The 27,862-nt window shown below is 50.9% G+C and overlaps 2 protein-coding genes across 4 annotated transcripts; one reads left to right on the top strand and one right to left on the bottom strand.

Annotated features, from left to right (window-relative positions):
• Positions 1 to 1,166: 1,166 nt before the first annotated feature.
• On the bottom strand, positions 1,167 to 5,438 carry LOC129209947 (zinc finger protein ZIC 1). The gene is made up of 3 exons (XM_054835277.1): positions 3,790 to 5,438; positions 2,466 to 2,629; positions 1,167 to 1,928 (listed from the first exon to the last, which is right to left on the bottom strand). Exons 1-3 carry the CDS (start codon positions 4,763 to 4,765, stop codon positions 1,731 to 1,733), a joined length of 1,338 nt encoding a protein of 445 aa, XP_054691252.1. The 5' UTR covers positions 4,766 to 5,438; the 3' UTR covers positions 1,167 to 1,730.
• A 10,749-nt stretch (positions 5,439 to 16,187) lies between these two features.
• ZIC4 (Zic family member 4) lies at positions 16,188 to 24,211 on the top strand. 3 transcript variants are annotated; one of them, XM_054835374.1, is made up of 4 exons: positions 16,188 to 16,695; positions 16,804 to 17,421; positions 21,803 to 22,127; positions 24,196 to 24,211. In XM_054835374.1, coding segments are annotated over exons 1-4 (1,422 nt in total). In that variant the 5' UTR covers positions 16,188 to 16,217; the 3' UTR covers positions 24,197 to 24,211. The 3 variants fall into 3 exon arrangements, with proteins under 3 accessions (XP_054691349.1, XP_054691347.1, XP_054691346.1); XM_054835372.1 differs by having other exon boundaries at positions 16,188 to 17,421; XM_054835371.1 differs by lacking the exon at positions 24,196 to 24,211 and having other exon boundaries at positions 16,188 to 17,421; positions 21,803 to 22,215.
• The last annotated feature ends 3,651 nt before the right edge of the window (positions 24,212 to 27,862 follow it).

Raw genomic sequence — 27,862 nt, 5'->3', positions numbered from 1 at the left:
TACCCAACAATGACAACAACAACAACGGCCTTCGTGAAACAGTGCTGTACTTCTTGGAGTAAAAGGCCCAAGGAAAGTCATTAATCCACTGCCTGAGAATTAGTTATGGTCATAAATGCCTTAAATTAAAATAGCAACCGAAATCTCCTCTGTTTTAAATCTCCTAATATATGTTATCCGAATTAATTTAATTTAGGGACCCAGTCTATGCAGATTCATGGGCAGTGTTGGAGTGGAGTGCAGCACTTCTCGTGTAACAATTCCCCACATTAATATTTATGTAGCATATGCAATCTATTTCTGTTATTTTTATGGTTGTTATTCTATGTCTGCAAAGGTCATTTAAATTATACTGCGGCCGAAAATTTGTTTCATAAATTTTGATATAAATACTAATTACACACTATAGTAATGCCAGCAGGGATCCTTTCATTTATCACATTTATATCACCTTCGCTGCTTTAGTGATGACATAATGGAAAGCAGTGAAAAACTGGGACAGTTTTATTCTAATATCCTAAAGCTAGTTGGAGTTGCAGCAGGTTGACTTAGCGAATAAGAATTCCTACCACAATTCATGGGATTTAAGAATCTTTAATAAGGTACGAAATGTTACCAAACAGTTCTGTAAACTAAATTTTACATACCAATTCTTCTAGCCATAAATATTGAATATCTTGTAACATGTATAACCGGACCTTTACATGCGGATAAATATGGAAATTAGGATTTATATACATTATGTTCTTGTATTTGCCAAAAGCAACGGACAGATATAGTTTATATCTTTTTTTTTTTTTTTAATATCACTTTACATAAACAAATGTAACAGTTTGACACGCAGATCCAGGCTTTCACTATACGAATTTCTTGACAGGACGTGTAACAACATTTTACTGCACTACTTAGACTGGACTTTGGGACGAAATGTTGCACTTTATACAAAAAAGCACATTAATACCAATAATATTCTGTTAGATCGACGTTTAGACTGTAATAATACAAAGTAATTCACATTTTGGTACACATTTACTAGAACATTCTTGCCATTCAGTACAAATAGTTGAATTTCTACCTCTTCCCTCTGCCCCCCCACCACCTCCACCCTCCCCGCCGCCGCTCCCGCCCGCCCGCCCCTCCCCCCACATATATGCAAAGACCACAAATCCACATATCCCCTTATTCAACTTGCGATATAACTATTTACAAAATCAAACAGTACATTTTTTTGTTGTTTTGTTTTTGAAGCTAATAATTCTGTATTTACAAGAGGGGATGGGGGGGGAAGGCCGCTGCCCGAGCAGACATGCAGTTGGAGATCTCTAATCAGTGGTTTCCAGTAAAGCCCTACACAGTTGGCATTTGCCCTGGTAACCTTGTCTTCTTATGCATTCTACTCACCCCTTCGCCTACCAAGCCTTGGAACAGAGCAGAGCAGAACAGTCAACAACAAAAAAAAAAAAAAAGGAAAGAAAAAATAAAAAAGAGAAATAAAAGAGAAATAAAAAGAAAAAAGAAAGGAAGGAAAATGAAAAAAAAAATTTAAATGAAGTCTTCATTTTACTCAGTCCTGGGTCTACTGGCAGCATTTTATTTTTGTTTGCTCATTTAAATTCTGATTTCAAAGTGTTCATTATTTTTGGAGTCTTTAAATAGGGTATTTGTTTGCTCGCTTGGGGCTTTTTTGTTTTGTTTCGGTTTGTGTTTTTTTGTTGTTTTGTTTTAGCGTTTTAGACGTACCATTCGTTAAAATTTGATGTAAGCGTGCTGTGGCTGGACGTGTGGTGGACTGCGGAGGAGGAAGGGGATAAGGAGCTGGCGGTCTGGTTTTCTGTGGATGGAGACACGATGGTTGGAGGGGTGGAGGACTCGTAGCCTGAGCTGGCGGCGGGAGAAGGCTGGGACCCCTGCGAGGACGATTCATGGACCTGCAAGAGAAAACCCGGGCAGAAATAGAGAGCGGCAGAGGACGGAGGCCCTGGCGGCGGGCGCCTTCGGCTGGGGATGCGCCAGACAGCGGGACCCAGCGCCGAGCCCCGGGCTCGGGCATCCCCGCGGGGCTCCGGCCGGCCCCAGCCCCAGCCTCCCCCCCGCCCCCCCCCCAGCCCCGGCCCCGGCCCCTGCTCGGCGGAGGAGGCCGGGCAGCGCCGCACCGGCTGCCTCCTCGCACTGCCCCCCCTCCCCGGATAAAACGCACCGACAAAAGGCCCTGCCCGAGGGGCCGGGGCTGAGCGCGGCCGGGCGGGGGGCGGCGCGGCCCGGCGGGCCCGGGGCGGACTCTGGGGCCGGGCCGCAGCAGCGCGGAGCCCCGCAGCCGACCGGCCCCGGGCCGCGCTCCGCCTGCAGGCACCGCCGCGCCGCCGCCCCACGGCCCGGGCGCTCCTGCCCGCCGTCCCCGCAGCCCTTTCCCCCGGCCAGGCCCAAGGCGGCGTCCGAGCCCCGCACATCAGGCGCCCTCCATTTACCTTCATGTGCTTTCTGAGGGAGCTGGGGTGCGTGTAGGACTTGTCACACATTTTGCAGAGATAGGGCTTGTCGGAAGTGTGCACATGCATGTGCTTTTTGCGGTCGCTGCTGTTTGCAAAGCGCCTGTCACAGCCCTCGAATTCACACTTAAATGGTTTTTCACCTATTGCAGAGGGAAGGGGGGGGGGAAACGGATCTGATTAAGCAGGGCCGGCTGGATTGCTCATTGTCCCCATCGCACCGCCGGACGGAAGCCCAGGGCTTCATTTCAAACACTTGCAACTTTCTAACTTCAACGAGGCTCAAATCCCCAAACCGTGCTTCTCTTTTCTGTTCTTTCCGCACCTCCGACCCCTGCTCAGCGCCCATTTCGGGGAGGGGGACCTACATAACTTCCCCCCCCCCTTTCGAGGGGCGAGTTTCATTTGCAGCCCCAGCCCTGGGCACTTCTCCCTCCTCGCAACGCTCCAAGCGAGAGAGCAGGCGTGCTGGTATTTACACACGATCCTCAGTGTCTAGTTTCCATTTTTATAGCTCATTCTCGTGATATTTTACGCTCTCACCCACCCCAGCCCCCTCCCCCGTATTTTCTTGCAATATTGAAAATTATCCGGCCGGGGAATACAATGCGAGGGCAGCCCCACAGACCCTCTGCAAAAGCGCTCGGGAAAGCAGCTCTGGCTTTCGGCGCTCGAGGGTGGGAGCGGGGGGAGAGAGCTCTCCCAGCCAGGGGCTGCTGTATTTCCACCTCCCGCGATGGGGAAAAGTTCTCAGGGATCCCGGCGCCTGCCCTCCGCACAACAATAACACACTAACGCGCCGGGCTCGGTTTATTTAAAATCGCTCCTCGGAATTAAATATTTACCAAGCCCTGAATTGCAAAGGAGAGACGAATGAGCTGCCTGCAATATTTAGCACAATTTCTCATCGTGCCACCGTCAAAACTGCCGAACAACGATTAATTAAAACCTATAAATTTAAACAGGACAGGTTGCTGCGATTCCCCCCACCCCACCCCCAACAATCCCAGCAGCAAACCCTGCCTTTCTCCCCCTCTGCCTCGGCAGGGATAATTTTCTTTTTGTTGCTGCTGCTGGCGTGGCTGTGACCGAGCTGCTTTTGCAGCGGAGCTCCGAACCTGCCTCTCCGGCAAAATCAGTGGCCCTGAATCACACCTACCCCCTCCCGCCTCCAGCCCGACCCGAGCAGCGCCCCGGCCCCCCCCCGTCCCGGCCCCTCCGGCCGGTCCCTGCACCCCGCTCCGGCCCCGGCGCTCGGCGCTTCCACTCGCAGAGAGAAAAGCTACAGAGAAGGTTACCGTACCTGTATGAGTTCTTTTGTGTATTTTGAGATTCTCTGATCTGGCAAACACTTTGCCACAGCCTGGGAAAGGGCAGGGGAAAGGTTTTTCACCTGTGTGGACTCTGATGTGATTTACAAGTTTATATTTGGCCTTGAAAGGTTTCCCTTCTCTTGGACACTCTTCCCAGAAACATATGTGATTGGACTGCTCGGGTCCTCCAACGTGCTCCACCGTGACATGAGTCACCAGCTCGTGCATCGTGCTGAAAGTTTTGTTGCAGGACTTTTTGGGGTTTGACAATTGCTCGGGCTCAATCCACTTACAGATGAGTTCCTGTTTGATGGGCTGCCTCATGTAACGAAAGAAGGCCCCTGCCCCGTGGTGGGCTGCCATGTTCATGTTCATGTGGCCGTAGCCGTGCAGCTGGGTCGAGGCGTAGTGCTCGGAGCGGGGGCTGGTGACCTGGCCGTACTGGTCGGGTCTGCCGTACATGTCTCCGGAGAAGCCCAGGCGCATTTGCCCGTTCACCACGTTAGGCGAAGCGTGGCTGGTGGCTTGTTCGTGCAGCCCCGGGAAAAGTATATGTCCCGCGGCATCGGTGTGTCCGTGGGGTCCGGCGAAGCTGCCGGCGGCGGAGGCGAAGAGGCTGTGCTGGGCGCTGGCGGCCGCCGCCTCCCCGAAGCCGCGGTTGCGGAACAGAAAGTCCCGGGTGGAGTTGAAGGCGGCGCTGGAGTAGGAGCTGACATGGGTCGGGTGGTGGTGGTGCCCCAGGGCCGCCGCCGCGTAGCCAGGCGCCTGCGAGGTGAAGGCGGTCTGGCCGGCCGAGGCCAGCTCGTGGGTGCTGGGGTTGATTTTGAAGGCGCCCATGCCGTCGGCGAAGGGGTTGATCCCCAGCCCCACTTCTCTGTCCGTGACATCGGCCGTGGAGTGGTGCCGAGAGGATCCGAAGGTAGTGACTCCTATGGCGGGATACTGCGGTCCAGCATCCAGAAGCATCTTCCCAGCGTCGATGCAGCAACCAAAAAAAAAGCACGCGCGCACACACACAACGCGGAGAGAAGCAGCAGCAGCAGCAGCAGCGGCGAAAACACCCTCTTTGGAAAGTCAGCGACGATCACCACCAAAGCAACCACATCAAAAACACCCCCTTCGGCATCAGCGCAGGGGGAAGAAAAAAAAAGGGGGGGAAGAAAAAAAAAAAGAAAAACAAAAAAGAGGCTGGTGCGGAAGGGGGGAAGAGATCTTCGCAGTTGCAAATAATAATAATAAAAATGTGCCCCAAAAATATTCACTGTCTCTCTGCTTTGACTTTTCAGGGAGGTTTAAGTGGGGAGGGGGGGGTTGGGTGGGCTCAAAAATAAACTGGCTGCAAATAACAATAACGGAGAGAGATCAACACGGGCAGCAAAAAAACAAAACAAAAAAGAAACTTCCTTCAGTGATTTTTTTGGCTATAGGAATGTTGCAAAGTGGCCGAGAGCTTGTTTCTCTCTCCTCTTCGAGCTTCCCCACACTCTCCCCGATTTTTTTTTTTTGGGGGCCCTTTTTTTTTTTTTTCGCTTTGCAAAAAAAGGCGCAAATCATGCACAATATTGTCTTTTGCGGTTTATCTTCCTGGGGAGAAACTTTCACCTCCTCAGCCGGGCGGTGAACGCGAGACTGATAGCGGCAATCATTCCTGCAGATAAATGAATTGAAAAGACGACACCGTCCCCCCCCTTGATGAATGGGAGCCGGGGGCGGAGCGACGTGCGGGCGGACGTGGGCGCTCATTGGCCGCCGGCGGCTCCCCCTTCCCCGCGTAACTCCCCCCGGCCCCGCCAACGAGGGGCGCGCACGGCCGCCTCCCGCCGCTGATTGGCCCCTCCGCCTCATCAATCGCAGGTATTGTGAGCGCCCTGACATCCCTTCTGACAAACAGGGCTGCAGGAGTAGCAACTTTTTTTTTTTTTTTTTAATATATAAAACCTTTTTTTTTTTCTTCTCCACGAAAATATTTCCAGTGCATCTTTTTGTGTGTATGTGTGCTAAGGAAAAAAAAAAAATCTTTGATTATTATTAGGGTTATTTTCTCCCCCGCTCTCCCTCTCTCTGTTCCTCTCTCTCCCGCACTCTGATAATGATGGTAATGATGATTTCTTGGTGATCCAGAATTTTTAAGATCACTGAGCAACTTTTTAGGCTTTGAAAAGAGAAGCCCTGTAGGGACTCGCTTCTTTTGAAGTTGTTTTCCGCTTGTTTAAAACTGAAGCTCTGCGAGAGTAGGTGCTGGGTGCGTTTGATTTTATTTTTAAACACCAGGCGTGATTTCTCTGGGTAGCTGACTCTATCTCTCCATCAGGTTTCTGAAATAAATCTTGTTTTCCGCACCCATCAAAACGCAGGTGGGTGAGAACTCTTAACTTCCTACTTTTGTTGTTGTTGTTTCGCCTCTTTTTTGTTATTTTCTTTCTCCTTTCTCTCTGGCTCTCCCTTTCTCTCCTTCTTTTTTTACGGAGTCTCTTTCATTCAGGTAAAACTGTAAATTTCCCAAACCTACATTGTTTCCCCTCCTACTGCATGAAACTCCCGGATACTTCTTCTCTCCCTTTTTTTTTCTTTTTTTTTCTTTTTTTTTTTTAAATTTATTTTAAATCCTCGATAGGAGCAATGTAAATTTTCTGACATTCAAACCTTTTCTAGTTCACAAATCAGTCACCCTTGTCACAGTTATTGAAATTCCTCAACTTGCCACACCAGGACGGTGGAAAAAGCAGGCGGTGTCTTTGTTGCTGACCAGGCTTTTGATCGCCAGAGAAAATTTACTTACCTTCAGATGAGTGAGCAGAAAAAGAAATAACACTCCCTTTGATTTAGTTAGAAAAATGCAGACATTTGGATTCAGTGCAAACATACAACACTTGGTTGTTTTCTAGATGCAACCCTCGATTAACCTGTCTTTCCCCAGCTCAAAGTCTATTGAAAAACTGCGGATAGTTCTTTTTTGTTCTCGCTACAAAGAGCCATTGACTATATATTAAAATGATTGTTGAAAGGTATAAGTATGGTACTTAAAAGCAGAAAACCTTTGTGGCTTAATCAATTAAGCTAAGCAACATTTTTACAGTATTTTAAACGATGCTTCGGCACTAAAAAAAAATCTCGTGAAACTTTAAAATATAGACGTCTTTGTGTGCGTATGCATATATACACTTACGTATGTGCCCGTGTGTGTGTACATATATAAAACTGGCAAATTATTTATTTACTCAGTCGCCTGCATATTCATTAGCTCTAATTATTTTCTAGTAACGAAAACACCAAAAGCTCGCTAAGAGTCGGACTCCTTCCATTTCGCCTTTGTTCAGCCCTTCACTTGCCTCCTTCGCAGCTCAATCCGAGCCCCTCCAATTCCTAGTGCCAAACAAAGAAACTTTAAACTCATCCCCTCTAATTAAAGGCGCTGGTAAGCAATCCGCAGCGCAGGTACTGGGGAATCAGACCGGCAACGCTGCTGCGCGAACCCTTCTCGGGTAAGAACTACCTCATTTCGAGAGATATAAAAATGGCCATTGCGCCTAGAAAACAAACAAACAAACAACAACAAATAAACTTTGATACGCCTCGAAGGAATGTTTCGCTGCAGTTTATCTGCAAATGCAGTTTGCCTGTGCTCGGTGCATGGAGATCGCTTTCAAAGCAGATGTATTATGTAATTTCCCCTGGATCTTGGGAGGCTTTACAGTTTTTTCAGAATAATGCTAGGCTGAATCTACACTTTTGCATTTATTCTGCCAAATCCATTCCAAGGAACTGCAATAGCTTATAGCAACAGGTATACCCACTCTAGGAGCGCGCCTGTGTGTGGACGTGGTCTTTGGGCGGGTGTTACGTTACTTTCTGCGTTTGGTGCTAAAATTAAGGAAAGGACACAGTTGCCAGTGTTATTGTATAGTCTGCAGGGCGATGGCATTAGGAGGTCCAAAAAGTTAGGTAGTCCAGTGCTAGCCTGCCTCCCAGTGCAGGGGGAACCCAGTGATCATTCCAGGTCGGTACGAAATATACGAGCAGGCAGACGAGAGGGTATTTTTAGGAAGCGTATCTAAATATACAGTGTAAGAGTGAATGTAAAAAAAAAAAAAAAATGTTGTGGGTTGTAGAAGTTATCAAGTGGGATTTGCGGCGCGCTCTCTGCAGGAAACGAAAGCTGCTCCAGTTCAAAGCCACATGCACCAACGTGACATATAAGCCATTAAAATATCATCCTGACGGCTCATTTCTGCTTCATCATACATTCCCTAACTGCTTCCAGAAAGCAAGAAAAGAAGAAATGAAGGATGACCGCCTCGATGGAAGCACCAAAGAGGTGGTGGGTTCTTAGGGAGGGGGGGGGTATTGTTTTCTTCTTTCATTCTTTCTTTCTTTTCCTTCCCGCTCCCCCCGCCCCCCCCACCCCCACCCCCCCCCCCCGCTTTATTTTTGCCAGTTCAGAAATGAGGGGAAACCTTCAACAGGTCGCGGGGGTAAGTGTCTGGGAGCAGGGGGTGCCTGGGCAGCCCGGGCAGCTGGATAGCCCCCACTGCCTGTCCCAAGGACTGGACGAGAGCTCCCTGCCCTCGGGGGGCCCCGGCGGGAGGAGACTTGGGCACTCCGGGGGAGACGGGCTGGAGCCCCGCGGGGCGGGGGGCAGTGCCTCGGCTGCTCCTCGCCCACGTGGGGCCGGCCCCCGGCGGCATCTCGGCGGGCGGGGGCGGGCGGAGGGAGAAGCGCGCAGGAGCCGTCGAGGGGGGCTCCGGCACCCTCCGCCGGCCGCCGCGCCCGCCCCCCTGAATCCGGGGAGGGGGGGGGCGGCCCGGCTGTCCGCGCAACGCGGGGCGGCGGGGGTCTGCGGAGCCGGGTGGAGGCGCTTCCAGCCCCGACAGTGCCCGGGCTCTGTGGGGACGGGCAGGCGGCGGGTCTGGCTTGGTCCTGCGGCCGCCGAGGCGGGGCCGGGGGCCCGGGGCGCCGAGCAGAGGGCGAGGAGCGCTGACAATGGCGAGCCCCGTGGGGAGGCGTCCCGGGGGACGCGCTCCCCGCCCAGCGCCTCTCCCACCACCGCGCCCGGTGCCACGGGGGCGCGCCGGGGGAGCCGGCGCTCCGGCACCGCACGCCCTTCTTTATAGGCGAGTGCAGGAGGGACGGAGCCCGGGAGCCCGGCCGGCCCCCTCCACTACCACCCCCTCACCCACCCGCGGGCAGGGCAGGGGGAGCTGCCAAAGGAGCTGGGTGCCGCCGCTAACTTCGCGCAGAGCCCGCGGAGGAACTGAGAACCCGGCCCGGCCCCGAGGGGCCAGCCCGCGCCGGCTGGGGAAGGGGAGATGCTCCCAAATTCCCGCCGAGGGTGATGCCCTCGAGGGTGACCTCTGACCCGAGCCCGGCTCCGTGTGCCAGCCCCGGGCACCGGCACAGCGCCGGACCGGATGGGGACCCGCGTGGGCTCCTCGCCGAAACCCCCTTGTCCCCCTGCCCTGCTGCTCCTTTGTCACGCACGGTGCCCCAGCCCCGGGGAGCTCGGCCGGGAGGGCAGCTCGTTTGCCGGGCTGGGCTCGGGATTCGCTCCATCCGGAGCCGAGGAACTTTATTTCTGCACCGAGACCTTTCCGGCGAGCGCTCCCTTCACCCTGCGCGGCCGCGGAAAGCACAGGTTGCGTGACCAGCCGGTGGTGGCGGGGCACACGACGTCCCCGCTGCCGCACGCTCAGCCCGGCTCACACATCCCGGGGCAAAGCCGCCGAACCCACCCGGGGCCGCCGGGCTCCCGCGGGGGCGGCGGCAGCTCCCAGTCCCGCTCCGCCGGCGCACCGTTGGCCGAGTGTAGAAGTGAGTCCTTGGGGAATGGGGACCGGGTCTGCAACCCCTCGCACCCCCAGCCCCAGCGTGGGACCCGGAGGGGGAACTGGTACCCCGCACCGAAGTCCCAGGTCTCGGCCCGGCCGGGATCCGACCAGGTCGGGCAATGGGGCATCCTCACCCTCCCGCTCCGCCAGTGGCACTGCATAGATGAGAAAGGCGTGAGGTCGAGCCAGAGTTTTAGCCAATATTTACTCTGAAATCTACAACCGTTTTGCCTTCGTTTTTTGTCATCTGGTAACCATTTGAAATACTAAATGCAGCGAATTTTTTTTGTATTATTTGTCCAATTTCAAAAAGTTTTGGCGAATGCTTGGGAACTGAGCACTCCTCCAGCCTCCCATCCTAACCAATAAAGCACAACTCCTGCAAACATCTCGCTAGCGAGGCAGTGTTTGCTGCTCTGACTTGATAGAAGTGTGAGGATGAATGGAAGTCGACTAGAAAATTTAATTCCTAAGGGGTTCCTCTAGTTCTTCTTATTTCGGAACTAATTTTCATCACAGCGGTGAAAACATTGAGGACATCAAATTATTTGTGATAGAGTATGACTGTGATACGCTGATGAAGTTTCATAATTAATATCATCAATTATTTGCGTTTGTATAGATTTTTGTTTACCAGCCCTGAAGTCCTTATAATAATAGTAGCAACAGCAACAGCAACAGCAACAGCAATAATAATAATAATAATAATAATAATAATATCCCCTCTCAAGTAACTGATCCCAGATTCTAGTGTGCTTTTCTGTATTTAAATAAATAATTAAATAAATAAACCCAATAAAAAACCCAAACCCAAAGCAAACACCAAAACTGATAATTTAAAAAATATCTGCAAAAATCCAGACTCGGACATTGCATCAAACCCCACATCCGTTCTCAGGGTTATTGCTGCCGCTCAGAGAAAGCTGTGCAAAGTTCTGCCTGCTGTAGTGGCAGTCCTCTGCCTTGCAGAGTGCAAAGAGCAAGCTGAAAATTATAGGCAGGGAGAAGTGCCAGGGTGGTGATATACTAATCCTTGCTGAGACAACAACTTGCGTTGGAGACTCGCAGAGAGTCCGAAATTTAATTTCGGGAGGGAAGGATCTGTAAACAATATAGTCGAGTTGGTAAAAACCTGCTTTACAATAGCCTGCCAGAAGGTGAATGTCAGATCAAAGGAGAACTGAAAAGATGTCTTTTCATATTTTTTTTTTTTTTCTAAATCAGCCATGGAAACTTCATGACTCCATAAAACATGTGCTGCTTTGCTGGGGAGACAGCCTCCAGTTTTCCTTCGGAGAAAGCTTCTCTTCCCCCCCACTTTTGCTGCTTAACTCTTGTGTTTTGTTTCGGTTTTTCTTTTCTTTTTGAATCCATGATGCCCGAGTCATATAGCACCTTACTCATTTCATATCACACACAAATGGTTTTGCTCTTAACTTTCCACCCCTCTTCCCAAACAGGAACAAAGTCAGGAAATGAGGCACAAGACTACCCTTGTAATGAGGAAAAGAAAACGACTTTACAGAAACATCCTGGAAAAGTCAAGTAAGTTAAAATATGTCTTTTTTTCAATTCAAAGGAGACAATATTTTTTTTTCAGCTTAGTGTTTAACGTACTTGCATAAACACAAATCAGCGACACAACTCCCCACCAGCAGCTGCCTAATCCTGCTCAATGCCTATTCATTTGGAGGTTCTAGAATTAATATTTGACGACTCTCTCATTGAAACAACAACCCCTGACCCCATGTGATTGCACTGTCACATTATTCTATGACATATTCATCTTGAATTCATTTACGGACGATTTGATTGGAATGAGGTTTGACATGTATTGGATCCTATTAAAGAAGAAGACTTTGATCTTGTTGATGGGGTTTACATGATATGTATCATCTTTACCAGGGATACCAGGCTTCCACAATGTGGTGTCTAAGTAGTTAGTGACTGACAGCTTATCTGACAGGAATACCTTAATCTTGAGGTACTGAATGAAATATGCTATTTAAAATAAGCATATGATTTGCTTGTCCTAGGGTAGCTCTAGGTCACAAAAAGTGAGAGGCAAACCTGAGCACAAGCCCTTCCTCATCTGGTAGCTGAGTTCCCATTATCCGGGAACCCTGAAATAAAGAAGTCCCCGTCAGCGGGAATGGGGCGAGGAACAGAAACAAAAGCAGAGTATGCTCCCGAGACACTCGGGACTCTCTCCTTTTCTCTCCGAGGAGATGCTGGGATTACTGAAAGGTTTTCTTGAACCACCTCTTCCTAAAGAGCAATGCCTTCTGCCGGGGCAGGCAGGGACTCGGGCTCGGGTCCTGCGCCTGCCTCTGTGTCCGTCCGTGCCTCCTGTATCCCTCCCTGCCCAATGCGAGTTTGAGGGAGAAGGAACTGCACGGGGTGACTTCTCAGTCCTCTCTATTTCTGTTCCTCGCTTTTTTTTCCCCTCTCCTTTCTCAGAGTAAATATTAGGATTTTCAGATTAATCTGTTCTCTTCCTCTCATCCGGGAGTTGAAGCCAACAGGTAACCCCTGGAACCTGCCGTCTGGAGAGTTCGGGGCATCCCGTCCCGTCCCAGCCCTCAAGCACCAGCTGGAAAGTTTCTAGCTGGCTTGTAGGGAAGGGAAGTTTCCGCAGAGGCAGGAGTGGGAGCACGGGGGTGGATGAAAGTCGGATTTTGCTCTCCCCGATGCTTCCCAGGGCAGGAGCTGTTGCTTGCGCTGAGCACTACTCTTAAGAGTGAGCAGGATTTGGCGCCAAGTCAAAGAGCACAACACGAGCAGCCCCTGATTTTCTGGGGCTTTGCACCTCACTTTCACAGCAAGCCCTGTCGCCGGCAAAGATAGAAATACGGATAAGCGCCTTGCTGTGTGGGTAGATTCCTACCAAAACCAAGGCAAAGGGTGGTGGATCTGTAAAGCCGTTCAGCAGCTGCGGCTGTCCCCATCCCCAAGAATTACCGCAAAGCGGTGCGCGGCGGCAGTTTCCATCCCGTAGGCCGCGGCAGCCGCCCGGTGCGGGCCGGGGGTGCAGGCAGGGGCCGGAGGGTTGGGGCTGCCCGGGTCGGTCCCGCACCTCCGAGGTGTGGGCAGGCGGATCTCTGGATCCCCTCGCACGGCGGGACGGGGAGCAGGGAGGCAGCTCTGCCCCCCCTCCCAGGGCACAGCCCCGACGTGCGGAGCTCCTGCCTCCTCCCGGCGCTGCCTCGGCCGACGCACCGTTTTCTCGGGAGAGCCGGGTCGGGGGCAGGATCGGATGGGGGGAGTGAAGAGGAAAAATGCTTGCGACTCGTATTTACAGCATGTCACCTCTGTAGAGCGGCCCTCCAGCACGGGCGGGCTTTGGGGCCGGGGGCTGCGGACCGGGTCGCAGGACCACAGCAGCCACTAGAAAAATTGTACTCAAGATCAAGCTGCCCGTCTATTCGTGTTGATCTGGCACTCAAGAGAGAACGTAGTCTCTCTAAACTTCATTTTCCTTAAGAGAAGATTTATCCTATAGATCTTATAAAAATGTTGTCCTATGGACCTGCCCTGACGCCTGAGTTTCAGCTTCAGATCAGGATGTTTCTGTTCTGCTGCTTGAGCAATCTTGGTTTCTCCCTGGAAAGGCTCTGATTCATCCAGCTCATGAGTCCCGAGGGCAGTCTAGAAGGGAATGCCCTTACAGTAGCCAGGTGGGTTGGAAAGGAAATAATAATAATTTAAAAAAAAAAAGACTAAAAAAGAGGGCCCTGCATAAGCTGATGTTGACACATTTGAGAGTTTGCCGAGAGCTCGGCTTATCTGGTCAAACACGGCTCAGGTCGCTGCCAAGAAGCAGGAGACCTCGGTCACCCCTCGAGTGGCAGCCGTACGAGCTCAAGCTGCCAAAGGGCTGCACAAACAGGCATTCAAGTTTTCAAAACATTCTGGGAGATGCGCGGAGCTTGGCCGGGTCTGGCCCCGCTCCCCTCCTCTTCCCCGTTTCTCCGCCTCCCCGCAGTCATGTGGCGGCCCCCGCCCGCCCCCCGCGCCGCTCCCCCCCACGCACGCAACCGGGGCTCACACCAACTTCACCTAACAGTGAGGGACACCGAGGGCCAGGTTCTCCTGCACAGCCTGGAAAAGGGAGTGAGAGAAAGCCCTGAGTGAGGGGCGAGCTGAGAGCCCTGAGTGTCTGACGAGAAACCCTCACAATATTTTAAATGAGCTTAGGGCAAACCGGTTATGACTTTTTTTAATTGATAAACTGTTCCAGATGTTTTCTCCCTTGACTGAGAAGTGTCAGAATTGATGGATAACAAGTATGTAGAGATGCAGTGTTTTAAGGAGGTATGAGGAAAGCAGCTTTATTTGGAATTCACACTCTCAGTACATTTGTAAGTAACAGATTCGTACTTCCTAACGTTTGTCTCTTCTGTGCACTCCTATTGAGATGGTCATGAATAGGACTGTCAAATCCATTTCGTAGAGCAAGTAGAGTTGAAAGTTGAGATATTGTGAGGATGGTGTGTGGTTTAAAATGCCTGCGTAAACATGTTATGTAAGGATGGAGAGCTAATTGCGTCATTTGTCACTTTTCATCATCTCCACTCAGAAGGATGTACACAAGGATGTAGCTATAGCAAGCTACCTAAATATCAGCCTTGTGTTAAAGGGGAAATATGGTGAAAGCCAAGGAGAGCCAAAATATGTAACTGCAGCCCGCCCAGAGTATGCGAAGCTGTGACAAAAATGTCCCCTATGTGGTTATGTACGTCCAACACCTTAACCTTACAGTTTCCGATCATTGCCTGGTAGCTTCTGTTGTGAGAGTAGCTGGGTTGACATTGCCAGTTTCTTGTTTTACTACTTAACATAAAACGTATTGATCGCCGATACTGTTAAATTTTTATGGAGATGCAAAATTCCGCGCTAGAGGCTTTACCTGGCGTGCATGCGGTAAAGTATCCACTGCCAAGTTAACAGCAAGTCAATGTATTAAAATGCTGAGAGTTTGACACGACGGATAGAGAATTAATTGTTGCTTTATTTCGTAAGGCTGCGCGTTTATTGGTGGAGTCATTTTTATGTCAGGATCTCCATTCTGTGGTAATACCGTGGGCAGATATTTACAGCTTTGTTTTCCTTTTTTGAAGCAGAAGCCCTATTTCTTTCCTCTTTTCCCATGTTTCATTTACTTTAAGTTCACAATCCCCTTCTTAAAAACTTAAGTAGATGCTTCCTTCTGTGCGGAAGCCTTAAACTTTTCTAAACCTGTAAGGCCCCAGTGTGCACAGCTGAAACCCTAACCTGCACTTTCATCACTAGCAACGCAATCCCTGCAGAGAATGTCCCTTCCTTCGGGTGAGAAGCATCAGAACCCAGTCGGTTATGAATGTTTTGCAATGCTTTTCCTTCAAGGCAAGGATGGTGATTTTACGTGGAACTACTCTGTAAGTGTGTATGTGAGAGAGAGAGGGAAAGGGAGAGAGACTCCCTCTTCTGGGTTAAACCCTGAGATTCAGTCTAAGCATCACGATTTCTCGCATTGCTCCGGCAGCCAATAACCAGATAACTGCTAAAACTTGTCGAAGGAGCGGAAGGGGACGGGGAATCTTCCAGGAATCCTTTGTCAGGGCTCAGGCAACGGTACGATAGCCCGAGCACCAGGCCAAACGCGTACGCCCGGCAACAGACTCAGCTGCCGGTTTTGCCGGGGAAGGACCCGCTCCCCGCGCTGTCAACAAGTGTCAGGGGCCCGCAGGCTGGTCCGGGGCTGCTACCGCGGGGGCGCGGGGCCGCCTCGCCTCCCGCTGCTCCGGCCGAGCGGCCGGGACCGGCGGGGCTCTCCTGGGGAGGGGAACCCCGCGAGAAGCCCACCCCCCCCCGCCCCGGGGCAGGGCAGCGGGACCGGACAATGGCGCTCCCCCAGGGCTCCCCGCGCCCGCCTTGGCTTTGTTCCCCCGCGGCCGCAGCCCAGCGGCAATGGCCCGGCGGCGGGGGCGCAGGGCGGCCCGGGGGAAGACCCCTCCCCCGGTCTGGGCCTCCCGCCGCCCCTCCGGGCTGCGGCCGCGGGCCCCGCCGTGCCCCCCGCGCCGGGCCGAGGGGCTCCGCGGGGCGAGGGGGGGGCCGGGGGAAGGGGGACACCCGGCGGCGGCGCATGCGCAGTCCCTCCCCCGCGCGCCCATACACATACACCCCCCCCCAGTCGCACCGAGCGATAACCCTTTCAGTCATCAGCGGGACCTGTCATCGGCGACGTCACCGCGGCGGCAGCCAATGGGAAAGCGCGGCGATTGTTTGACCGGCGGGGCCGGCGCCGCGGCCCGGAGGCGGCGCGCGGCCGCCCGCGCCCCGTCCCGCGGCCGCGCCGCGCCGCGTGGGGCTCCCCGCCGGCCTCGCGGGAGGACGGGCCGCGCGGGGGGACCTCCCCGGCCCGCCGCCGCCAAAAGCGAGCCCCCGCCGTCCCCGCCGAGCCCACCCGCTGGCAGCGCCGCCCGTGCGCCCCGCCGCCGGGGCAGCGGGAACGGGAAACTTTTTCGGGGGGGCAGGGGGGAGAAAAAAGTTTAGGGTTTTTTTCCCCCTCTCTCTCCTCCCGCTGTCAGGTGACTTTTTAGCGTTAGAAGCTAATGAGCGTGGGTGCTCTGGGGATCCCAGTGATGGACCCTGCTGCTCTCTCCAGGCGGAACACGGCGCTGAGATTAGTAGACTTGGGGGGGGCTCCTCGCCACCACCACCACCACCCCCCTCAGAGCATGACAGGCTTCCCGGGCTTCGCCGGGCACCCCCACGCCACGGCGCCCACGCAGCCGGGGGAGCACGCCGCCGAGTCCCGCCTCGGGCCGCATCCGCTCCGGCCAGAACACATGGGGCACCGCCACCATCCTCCTCCTCAGCATCACCCCGCGGCCCTTAAGCTCAGCCCTGCCCCTCATCCCCACCACCAGCTCCACCACCACCACCACCATCTTCATCATCATCATCATCATCATCATCATATGGCAGGCCAAGCCGAGGTGGTCTCTAGTCAAACGGGAGCGTTTGGCCCGGCGCAGTCACCAGCAGCCCCTTACCCCGTCTCTCACCCGGCCCAGGCTCTGGCAGCAGGTAGGGACTTCTTCATACGCAGTGACCTGCCGGCCCCACTCATGCCAGGGCTGACCGAGCAGCACCCTGCTGCAAGTTCTCACCATGGACTGTTTGTCTCAACAACAGGTAGCTACCCCGGACACCATGGTCACCACCACCACCACTCAGAAGCTGGGAATCCCTCTCTGTTCACTGGACTCCATGAGCAGCCTCCCCATGCAGCTCCAGGTGGCCATCTAAACGGACAGATAAGACTGGGGTTACCTGGAGAAATGTACGCCAGGTCTGAACATTTCACTCAAGTACCAGCCTCCAGGACAGATCCTTTTGCTGCTTCTTCGCTTCATAGCTTCGGTGGCATGAATCTGAACGTGAATCTGGCTCCACACCACGGCCCGGGTGCCTTCTTTCGTTACATGAGGCAGCCCATCAAACAGGAACTCATCTGTAAGTGGATTGAGTTGGACCAGACTCCCAAAAAATTATGCTCGAAAACTTTCAGCACGATGCACGAGCTGGTGACTCATGTCACGGTGGAGCACGTTGGAGGACCCGAGCAGTCCAATCACATATGTTTCTGGGAAGAGTGTCCAAGAGAAGGGAAACCTTTCAAGGCCAAATATAAACTTGTAAATCACATCAGAGTCCACACAGGTGAAAAACCTTTCCCCTGCCCTTTCCCAGGCTGTGGCAAAGTGTTTGCCAGATCAGAGAATCTCAAAATACACAAAAGAACTCATACAGGTCAGTATGTAAAGCTCTCTTTACTATCTCTCTGTGTTATTCAGCATACTGTTTTGTTTTATTTTATTTTTAATGTATCCTTTGCGTTGTTATTGAATGCACGCCAAGTACTTCTGGAAAATAAATTCTCAGATTTGTTTGCTTCTTTACCGTTTGGAGGGAGGGGGGGAGAAAAGGGGAGGAAAAAGGAGAGCGAGAACAAATCTCAGAATTCTCGTCTATATTTTTTTTCTGATTTTGCGGAGAGGCTGCTGTAATGTTTATGTGTGTAGAGCTGTGTAAATATCGAGTGATATAGCTACTATTTCTGCTTATTCACACAGGAGAGGAATTTTTTTTTTTGGCAGTTTAAAGTAGTTGGGGAAAAAATGAAATCATTGTGCAAGCTCACAAATTAAAAGTGAACAATAGAAGTTACAACTTGTCTAGTCAGTTTTGACTGATGTCGCTGAGATGCTGCTGCTCGAACATTGTGAGAATAACACAGCTGCGACCTTTTCGTTCAACAGTTTTGTTTTGGGCAGAGGGAGTTTCAAATGTTTGATCTGAATAACACTGACATTTTTAATGAGCATTGCCTTCCAACAAATCTCTGCATTCGCAAATATGGGGAGCTGCAAGTTCTGATTCTCGGGAGGGGAAAAAAAAAAAAAAAAGAAGAAAACCCGGCATTGTTTCGGCCTGTACATTTTGAAATGTCATTTGCAGATCTGTTAACCGAAATTGGGACATGTGTCAGAAACATCTGTTAATTCTAGTTAAGAGAAAATAAAGTAACTCGATGGAGGATCTTGCAAAACTATGTTTGAACTCTTCCGGCCAGGAAAGCATTTATTATTATTGAAATTGCAGGTAAAAAGTTTTCACACTTCCAGGAGCAGCTTGTGAAGTTGTATTAATTAGTTTAGCAGCCGGTGTTTGTAGTCTGTAGCGGTGGCTTTTTTTTTTTCCCTCCCCCCCCCCATCTCTGAAGAAGAAGATAAGAAATAAGCCCTTTTTGGAAAATTTAATCTGTTCCAGTGTAGGCTTTTCCACCTCTCACTCTCTCCTGTACAGCCTTATGCACTGCGAGGGAAACTACATAATCCTATTGTAAGATCTGCTTACAGCCAAACGATTTTTTTCGCCTTCCAGTTCATAAAACTCCCCTTCCCCCATGCTTGGTGCAGGGCTTGACCTTCCATGAGTTCCATTTTTATGGTATAACTCGACATGATATAATATGCAGAACGTACACTAATTTCGTATCGCTATCGTCTAAACATAGCACAGAGATTTTACAGCGACCGTCACTCGTCACCTAATTATTTTTCCATCGCTCTATGAATAGCTCGTCTGTGTGCAGGGGGGGCGATAGCAAAGTTGTGTTTCTCTGCTGCCTTCTCGGCCCCCTTTTTCGAGGAGAAAGGAGTGTCCCCGGGTCACAGAACTTGTATCCGAGCCAGCTCCTTGTCGGATCAGCACAGGTACAACCATTAACCGGGAGAGCTCATCCCTTAATGACAGTGTTTTTCTTAAGTAAACAAACTTTTACTGCTCTTTAACGGCCTCACTGTTTGAAGTCTCTGAAGCAGAAAATGGTTAAATTCTTGGGAAAACTGACCTACATCGGAGAGGCAGGCTCAGGGCAAACCCGAGATCGGAGGTTTGCGTTTATTAAACATCATTCCGCGCGTCTGTACTTTTCGCTTTAACTTTCCCGGTGATTAATTGCTGTATTGTGAAAACTCCTGCAGGGCCTTTATGGTTCCACCGTTTCTATTAAACACCCAGAAGTTGTCAAAAACGCAATGTTTCTGAAACCCTAATAGAACTCGCTACGAATTATTCATGAAGACAGTTCTAGATTCAACAGGAAAATTATTGCCTCCTCAAATATTAATGACTTCTGATTTCTCCGAGGCTGGGGAGCAGGCAAAGGGATTTCTGGCGATGTGCGAATTTTCCAGGTTGGCGGATAAGGCCGTTAAGGCGACGGCAGCGGGACGAGCAGGACGGGCAAGGGATCACTTCGCCTCCTTCCCAGCGGGCCAGGAACAATAGTGCGAGGCGTGGGACGGAGCCCCTCTCCCTCCCGGGCGGCCCCCGCCGCCCCCGCGCCTCGCCCGCAGCCCCAGGGGCCGCCACCTCCGGCTTCCCCCGCACCCCCCCCCCAACCCCCCCGGAGAAGTTGGTAAATACCTTAATCCACTCCCGGAGACAGGGGATTATGCCACAATTTCCAAGCTGAATTTCACTGAACACTTTTGCCCAGCTACAAGTGTGGGGGTAAAATGGCGGTTGAGATCCTGCGCTTCTCCATCGCCCGGGGAACTTTCTGCGTGGCTGCACCTCCGTGCCCGGGCTGCGGCAGCCAGGACCTGTAAATGTCCTCTCCCTGGCGGGTAGGGATTTCCACGTAAGAAAACCTGCTCTCGCGAAAGGAATACTTGCAAATGGCTCGGATGGCTCCTCTTTATTGAGGCGTTCAGAGAATGCAAACCGGGCAGCTGAGAAAATGCTGCCCTCTTCCCACTTGAAACCTGACTGTACGGAGGGACTTTTCAGTGGCTCTTTCAGGGCGTTAAGCGAAGTTGAACATTTTTCAACTCTCGGGGAAGCGGAATGCGCCGCAGCCCGCTTTTACCTGAATGTAACTCACTTTGCACAAGCGGAGTGCTTATGAGGATGGCTTTCCCTGGGGTCTCCTAACTTACTGCTCGCTTGTACTACGCTAATATCCTTGATTTGTTGTCTCAACTTGGATGCTGAAGGTCAAATTGTTTCCTTACGTGGAAACTGTAATTTGATTATATGCGTGCGTGTGTCAATGCATATGCACCGCTCTATGTCGACCGTATTTGGTTACAGGACCCGCATCTTTTTCGAAGAGACCTTATTTTTAACCTCTTCCACCTTTCCCTCTAACGCTAGGTATTTACCCATTCTCTGTGCAAATGTTAGCGGTGCAGGATGTGGGAGCTCGTCATTGATTATTACAGTGCGGAAAGGACATACTTTAAACGCGGAGCCATGAGCTTTTTCCCACCCACCTTGCATAAAGTGCATTCATGTGAAATATTTGGAATGCCTTCCTTTATGTGCCTCTGTTCGCAGCTGAGGACGAGGTAGGCTGCGTCCCTCCGAAATTTAATGGTGACAAACTGGGGGGAGGGGGGGAACCAACAAATTCGGGGGAAAAAACCCAAACAAACAAACAAACCAAACCCAAAACCTGGAAGCTTTTACAAGTATTGGAAGTCCTTTCGACCACATACGCCATGATGCTGAACACAGTGGCTTTGTTTGCACTTTACGTTTAATGTTCGGCCATATATATTTGTGGTGTCCTCTGCGCCCTGATACTTTTTCCGCTTTGGACGGATGAGGAGGTTGTTTTCATACTCGGTGGGTGCAGGACCCGGGCACTCCGTGGCGAGCAGGGTTTTGCAATTTACTATTATCAGATACAATAATGTAGTCGTCATTTCGTCCCGAAGCTGGCTGTGGCGCGTTTCCTTGAAAACCTCCTATATATCGTATACCATGCCCAGTCCACACGATCCGAGGCTAAACTTTCATACAACTCCAGCAACACGATTATATTTCTATTATGCTTAACGTCACTTATCATATTACCAGATAAATTAATCCCGATTGCAATTCCTTCCATGACTGAGTAAGTTCAAATGAAAAGGGAATCCTATTCTCACGACAGTGCCGTGCACCGGCCTAGTCATCCTCCTGCTGAATCTCTATCGTTTTGCTCCCCACAATCAATGTCTTTTTGAAATATTTTGTGCCTTAAAACACGATATCAGCAAGCCGGGGAGCGGGGAAAGGAGGAGGGGGATGCGGATGTTCCACGGGATTGTAATCAGTGCAAGAATGGAGTAGATGAGATGTGATCTAGCCAGGTTATGAATAATATTTCCACTTGCACCTAGGGGAGTGTGAGAAATGTATTTAACGTGAAAACCTTCCTAGGGATACATCACTGACCGCTCTTTCTGCAGGACATCGGAGTCTGCGGGGACAACACACGTTTGCTCGGAACGAGCACTTGGCCTCTGAGTTTTCCTTATCTTGGGGCTTTGTCTTTTGCACAAAACCCCACGTTGACACACAGGGCAGGGGAAGGGGGAGGAGAAGCTGGCCGGGCAGGGCGCTCCCAGTACAGAGCCGGCTGCGCAGCTGGGTGGGCACGGGGCGGCGGCGGCGGCGGGGGAGCTCCGCGGGGCGGGCGAGGAAGGACAGGGCCGGTGGCCGGAGGGGACCTGCCCCGGGGAGAACCGTGCCAGGGCCGCAGAGAGGGGCCCGGGGAGGCTGCGTGTTTGCGGGGGTGCTCCCTGCCCCGCGGCCGCCGCCGCTAATGGCTGTGCTCGCCCATTGCCTCCTGCAGGGGAGAAGCCGTTCAAATGTGAATTCGAGGGCTGTGACAGGCGCTTCGCCAACAGCAGCGACAGGAAGAAGCACTCGCACGTCCACACCAGCGACAAGCCCTACAACTGCAAAGTGAGAGGCTGCGACAAGTCCTACACCCACCCCAGCTCCCTGAGAAAACACATGAAAGTGCACTGCAAATCCCCTCCTCCCAGCTCCGGCTACGAGTCCTCCACGCCCTCCTTGGTGTCCCCCTCCTCGGACTCCGGCCGGGAGCCCCCCGCCTCCTGTTCCCACGCCGAGCCCTCCGCGCCCGCGCAGCCCGCCGCCAACCTGAGCGAATGGTACGTGTGTCAGGGCGCGGGGCTCCGCGGCGCCCCCGCCGCCCCCCCGCCGCCGCGCCCCCACGGAGAGCCCCGGCCCCGCTGCTAGGGCGCGCCGCGGGCGGCGGAGCGGCATCGGGCGGCCCTCGCCCGGGCGGGGACGGGGAGCGCTGCTCCGGGGCGCGGGGAGGCCGAGCGGGAGAGGCAGAGTGAGGCGCTTGGCAGAGGGAGAGACGACGCGCTGCGGAGTACGCGGGTGGGCCGGCGTGGGCCCCAGCCTGCGCTCCCGGCACCCCGCACACGGGAGGGCTGCTCCCGCCTCGGCCGGGGTGCTGCCGCCTCCTCCCTCCGTGCCACACACCCCCCCCTCCCCGCTCTGGCCGTCTTGCTCCAGCCTGTTTACAAGCCCACTGATTTGCATTTTCCTTTCCTTTCCTTTCCTTTCCTTCCTTTCCTTTCCTTTCCTTTCCTTTCCTTTCCTTTCCTTTCCTTTCCTTTCCTTTCCTTTCCTTTCCTTTCCTTTCCTTTCCTTTCCTTTCCTTTCCTTTCCTTTCCTTTCCTTTCCTTTCCTTTCCTTTCCTTTCCTTTCCTTTCCTTTTTTCCCCCCTTCCTTTCCTTTCCTTTCCCCCTTCCCTTCCCCTCCCCACCCCGAAGGACCAAAGTGGTTTCATACAGATTTTGGCTGTACAGATTTTCTCTTGTCAACAGTACTGTGTGCTGCCGTGTTCTGTTCGCCCACTATTTTCTGCGAGAGTGTTTTGGGGTTGTTTTTAAGAAATATATAAAAACTATTATTTGTTACCGAATTGTACAAAATAGATCCATTAAATTCTTTGATTAATTAACCCGTTCGATGGACGTTTCTGTAAAGAATCTCCTTACCTTTCCCTGTTGCTGCATATAAATACATATATATATGTGTGTGTATATATATATATATTTCCCCCCCTGTAGCCGCGAATAAAGAAAGGCCCGGGGGGTGCGATGATTGACTGTCCATTTTAGCTCCCACTGGTAATGACTTCTAATACCCAAACATGCCCGTCCCCACCCAGAGCGTGGCTCCTGTTGAACCGTGGGCGCTGGGGCTCCCGGGGGGGCGGAGGGTGAGGGCAGAGCCCGCTCGCTGACGTCACGGCAAGGGCCGGGGCCGGGGTCGGGCAGACCCCAGCAGCGCGGGGACTCAGGGCCGCTGCTCCACGGCGTTTGCCCTGCGAATAGTCCCGATTATGATAAATTCTTGTACCGGTCCGGCAACGTGGCTATAGCATCTTCATCCTGCCCGAGAGCTTCAAGCTGGACCCTACACAAACCCACAGGGTTCACTCCTCTGGCTCAGAGAAAGAAAGGAGGAGGGGAAAAAAAAAAAAACAAAATAGATAAACAAACCCCTCCACTGGGGTAGCTTGAAACTGCCGAATGGTGCCGTTTTAATTACTTTAATGATGTTTAAGAATACCAGATAGTATAGGCAAATAAATAGCATGGGCTGCTGGAAGAGGTTTCCATGGCTTGCTGAGTGCAGACAGAAGGCTGCGATAACCGCATCTTCTCGTGCCTGATACATCACCTCTGCACCCGGGTGACTGGGGTTAGTGTGTGTGTACAACTGTACACACATGCACAAACACGTACATGTATATATGTATAAATATAAAAGCTACAGGAAAAGGAATAGCTGGTCGGTGGCTAAAAACACCCCCACGCCCAACGCCTTCCCCTGATGCAGCTTTATTTTTCTCCCAAGACACCAAATCGGAGTTCCCTTCTCCACTCGCCCAAACTCGACAACTTTTGCATTTAAACGCCTCGAATAGCGACAACAGCGTGTCGGTACCGGGAGATACATGTAGGGAATTACCTAGGCGAGAGAAATGTGCGAGAGAGGAGCCCAAACTAGGGGAGAATTGTGCCCCTCTGCAGCCCCTGAGACTTGTGTCGTGGAAATCGAGAGGTACAGAAGCCATCTGCGGGCAGGGAGGATGCTTCCATCGTGTCCTGAGATCTGTTTATTTCTTTATTTCTCTATTTACAGAAGTGTTTGGATGTGCAGGCTAATCACCTTTAATTTTTCATTTGCTTGTTACAGATGTCTACCCCGTTGCTCTCAAGGTAATCTAGACAGACGCAGCTGAAAGCCTGAATCTTATGCCTTAGACATCAAAGCAAGCTCGCACAAAGAAGTATTTCTTCACAACGGTGAATCTTCATGGTAAGTTAGGATTTCTATGGCAATAGGCAAGTCATACTTAAATAGTGAAAGGCGAAGTCTGGAGCCCGTCCAGTCTTTTCATTAAGGACATAATATTTACGTCTAACAGGCCCTTTTTCTTGTGTATACAAGTATATATTTTTGTTTGACACGAACTAAATCATTTTCATTTAATTTCCGGTAAACAAAACCCACGCGAACAGGGCACTTGTTCCAGACCATAATAAAAATGGATAAGACTGTCAGGAAGAAAAGGCCCGCTTGAACCGTCGCCTCAGCTCACTTTTGTTTCTGCTTTCTGCCGGGATCAGAGAACGCGTTTGGGATTTGAGGGCGAGTTTCTAAAGGCAAGGAAATGGTTTTTAAGGGGGAAAAGAAAAGGAGAAAGGTCTAATCAAGCTCGGGTTGTTCAAAGGGCCTGATTTTGGGGTTGAAAGTGTGAGTTTTATGGTGCATCAGCATGCCACGTTAGGATCGCTATGGTAATGAGGAGAGCAATAGCAAGCGGCCTTCAAAGGAGGCACACTCCATTTGAGACAGTCTATTAAGATACATTTGCACTGACCTTTGGTTTCATGCTAGCTTAATACACTCAATCTGCTCCCCGCTATAGATATACTTCCTCCACCTAATGCACTTCGGCGGAGTTGGGGTTTGCTGGGCTTCGCCCTCCCCCCCGAGGCGGGCTCCGCTCAGGCGCTGTAGCCCCGCTCTCCTTCTCCCCAAAGGAAGGGGCTACCAGCCAGGCTCGGGGCGAGCTCCCTTCCCCTTCTCCCCAGCATTTCTGACCAGCTTCTCGCAAAACCCGGCCACTAAGTCCGAGAAGCGCTTCCCTCTCCTCTCCTCCCCCCCACCCCCCCACCTCACAGGGGAAGATAGGATGGGGACCAAAAGACCCCCTTGGGCTACCTCGGCCCCAGGGAGTAGGTGTGCTGATGGAAGTCCCCCAGGACCCGGTAACGCGGGACGAGGGCCGGGGGGGGGGAGCTGCCCGTGCCCCCTTCCCACCCCGCCCTGCCCGGCCGGCGCTACGCGGCCGTGAGCGGAGGCTCCGCGGTGCGGGGGAACTTGACACCCGCACGGCCGGGGCCATGGGCGCTGGGCCATGGGCCCGGGAAAGTTAGAAGTCCATGTTCCAGTAATTGTCTTGTTGTTTATTTTATCCAAGTACCCTAGTGAATAGGGGAAAAATAAACACGATGAAAAAAAATTCAAACAGTTGAGTCGTCTTTAGTGCCAGCCCTTGTGGTTGAATAAAAAGGATGGTCCAATTTCTATTGAGCTGAGAAATCTTTGAAGTGGGAGTTATTATCTGAGAAATTCCTGCTCGTCGTCCTAACAACGCTGATGAAACGTAAAAGGTTCTTTGTCAGCGATTTGTTCTCCTCTCTGTCAAACTCACCCTGCCCGTTAGCTTTAAACCGTTTCTAAAGAGATAAAATCAAACTTTTAAAGATAACTTTAGGGGCCCAGAGGGTGCAGAAAATACCAAACTATCGAATCCTGTGTATAGACATACATCTGGATATATGTGGCTGTATGAAACTCTTGTGTACAGATCTCCATAGATGTCTGTATGACCTTACTTCTAAAGTTGAAATTGTCCTTTTTTTTTTTTTTTTGCATTTTATCCTCTGAACTTTTCCATCTAATAAATTATTCCTACACATATGCTGCACAGAATGCGATTCTTGGGAGAAGGCAGAAACGTTGGGTTTCATTAACACCAGTATGTGACCAACAAACATTTTCTTTCCAGTAGAGTGAAAGCATGAGCGTAGACATAAGAGTAAAAGCTTTGATCATTTTAACAGTCCGAATACCTATTAAGCATGTATATACTGCAATGTATCGAAGTTGTTAACGCATTCAAAACGATGGCTTCCATATGCTCTCATGTTTTATTGTCCGTAAGTGTAAAGATAGTCAAACTGCATCCCTTTTGTATCTTCATTTTGTAAACACCACGGTGTATATCGAAACGATTCTCTGATCAAGGTTTATTTAGTAGTTTCTCACTGGAGATCATTAAATGCTCTGTTCGTAACACGAATTCCTTGAAGTTGTAACTCATCAGTGTACTTCTGTTTTAGTTGCTACAGAATGATCTGAGCCCAATCCTGCCATTCTAAGCAACCCCATTAATTGAATGGGACTTTTCCTTAGTAAAGACCGAGTCAAACTGCAGTGGAGTGGGTATTATTATTATTATTATTATTATTGCTATTATTAATCCTGGATCTTGTCATATTTATGGGAAAACCTACCACATTCCTTGTGAACTGTACAGAGAAGAAACACCTCTGAAAAATGTAGCTCGAAAAAAAAAATTTTGCAGTGTTGATATGCTGTATCTCTTTCCAGACTTCTTATATTCCATATTTTCCTTCAGCACATGTTTGGCAATGAAGGAATGTTCTGTTGTGTGTTTGAACATACTATTTATTTTTAATATTTGGATTTTTTTACAATAAATATTTATAAACGTTTCAATTCTATGGTTATTTTTACAAATGTGCACTTTTAAAATATGTGTTTGTACTGATGATACCGAGCCATTCCTAAAACACTGTGTAGTCAACCTTGTCTTTCTGTTGGTTTTTATATTAGTTGAAAAAAAAAATAATCCTCAAGCCTGTGTACTTTTAATGTGGTGTACAATCAAGTACTAATGCGTGTTTTTTGTTGGTCTTTAAGCTCTTTTAATGTTAATCGTTTTAGGTTGGCATTTGCATTAAAAGAACAAACCAAACCAAAACACTTCTTTGGCTTCATTTCTGACATAACGTTTTTCAGATCGGAGACTTTGAATGAATTGTACTAGTGACCGAGGTGCAGAGAGCGGACACAGAGCCCGGTGTCACCCAAGTGGAACCCTGTCCCTTTGTTGTCCCTCCCCCGTTACCTCTGCAGTGGCACCCTGACTCCAGCACACGCAGTTTGCGGTTCTGGGGTCACTAATACTCTGGATGTTGGTGAGAGTTTCCAGCCGGAGCCGCTCCCCGAAAAGCTGCTGCTCCCCTCCGCCCCCGAGGGGTTATTGTTTGGGCAGGGCGGGTGAGGGATGAAACTGTTTGTTTGAAGAATTTCCCCCACAAAAAATGTGTCCCTGTCACAGTGACACTTTTTATAATGTTCCTAGGATGATTTAGAACATTTTATTTCTTTTTAAGAGAGGAAATTCATTCCTCAGTTAAGTAATCTGAAGGTAAGCCTTCTTCGCCTTGCATATTCCCCCAGCCGATTTTAATACATTGCAGGGTTTCGCAGCTCCCTAACGTGCTTAGAGTTTTCTTGGCATGACTTTTTAAACCTCAGCTTTGCAATTTAGAGGGATGCGGCAGCCTTGGGCACATAGCGGCCCGAACCCCGGCAGGCGTTGTGCGCATGCGCGCTGCCTTGACTCCTTTTAAAAAAGGAAAACTTGAAAGAAGTTGCCTAACACAGAGAGATGACAAAAAGCTGGCTTTGGCTGATAGGAATATTGTCAATAAAGAATACATTTGACTGCAGAAAGAGAGAAAGGGAAAGAAAATAATTAAAG

The sequence above is a fragment of the Grus americana genome, chromosome 9 (assembly GCF_028858705.1).
Source record: "Grus americana isolate bGruAme1 chromosome 9, bGruAme1.mat, whole genome shotgun sequence".
Taxonomy (NCBI): domain Eukaryota; kingdom Metazoa; phylum Chordata; class Aves; order Gruiformes; family Gruidae; genus Grus; species Grus americana.
Note: the sequence above shows the minus strand (reverse complement) of the source record. Positions and strands in the feature narration are given on the sequence as shown.

Bases quoted from the DNA above. Each gene is read 5' to 3' on its own strand.
- LOC129209947 (XM_054835277.1), bottom strand. From the start codon at position 4,765: ATGCTTCTGGATGCTGGACCGCAGTATCCCGCCATAGGAGTCACTACC. The intron at 2,630-3,789 runs GTACGGTAACCT...CCTCTGCAATAG, and splicing joins ACACAAAAGAACTCATACAG to GTGAAAAACCATTTAAGTGT. The intron at 1,929-2,465 runs GTAAATGGAGGG...TTTCTCTTGCAG, and splicing joins CCCTCAGAAAGCACATGAAG to GTCCATGAATCGTCCTCGCA.
- ZIC4 (XM_054835371.1), top strand. From the start codon at position 16,218: ATGAGCGTGGGTGCTCTGGGGATCCCAGTGATGGACCCTGCTGCTCTC. The intron at 17,422-21,802 runs GTCAGTATGTAA...TGCCTCCTGCAG, and splicing joins ACACAAAAGAACTCATACAG to GGGAGAAGCCGTTCAAATGT.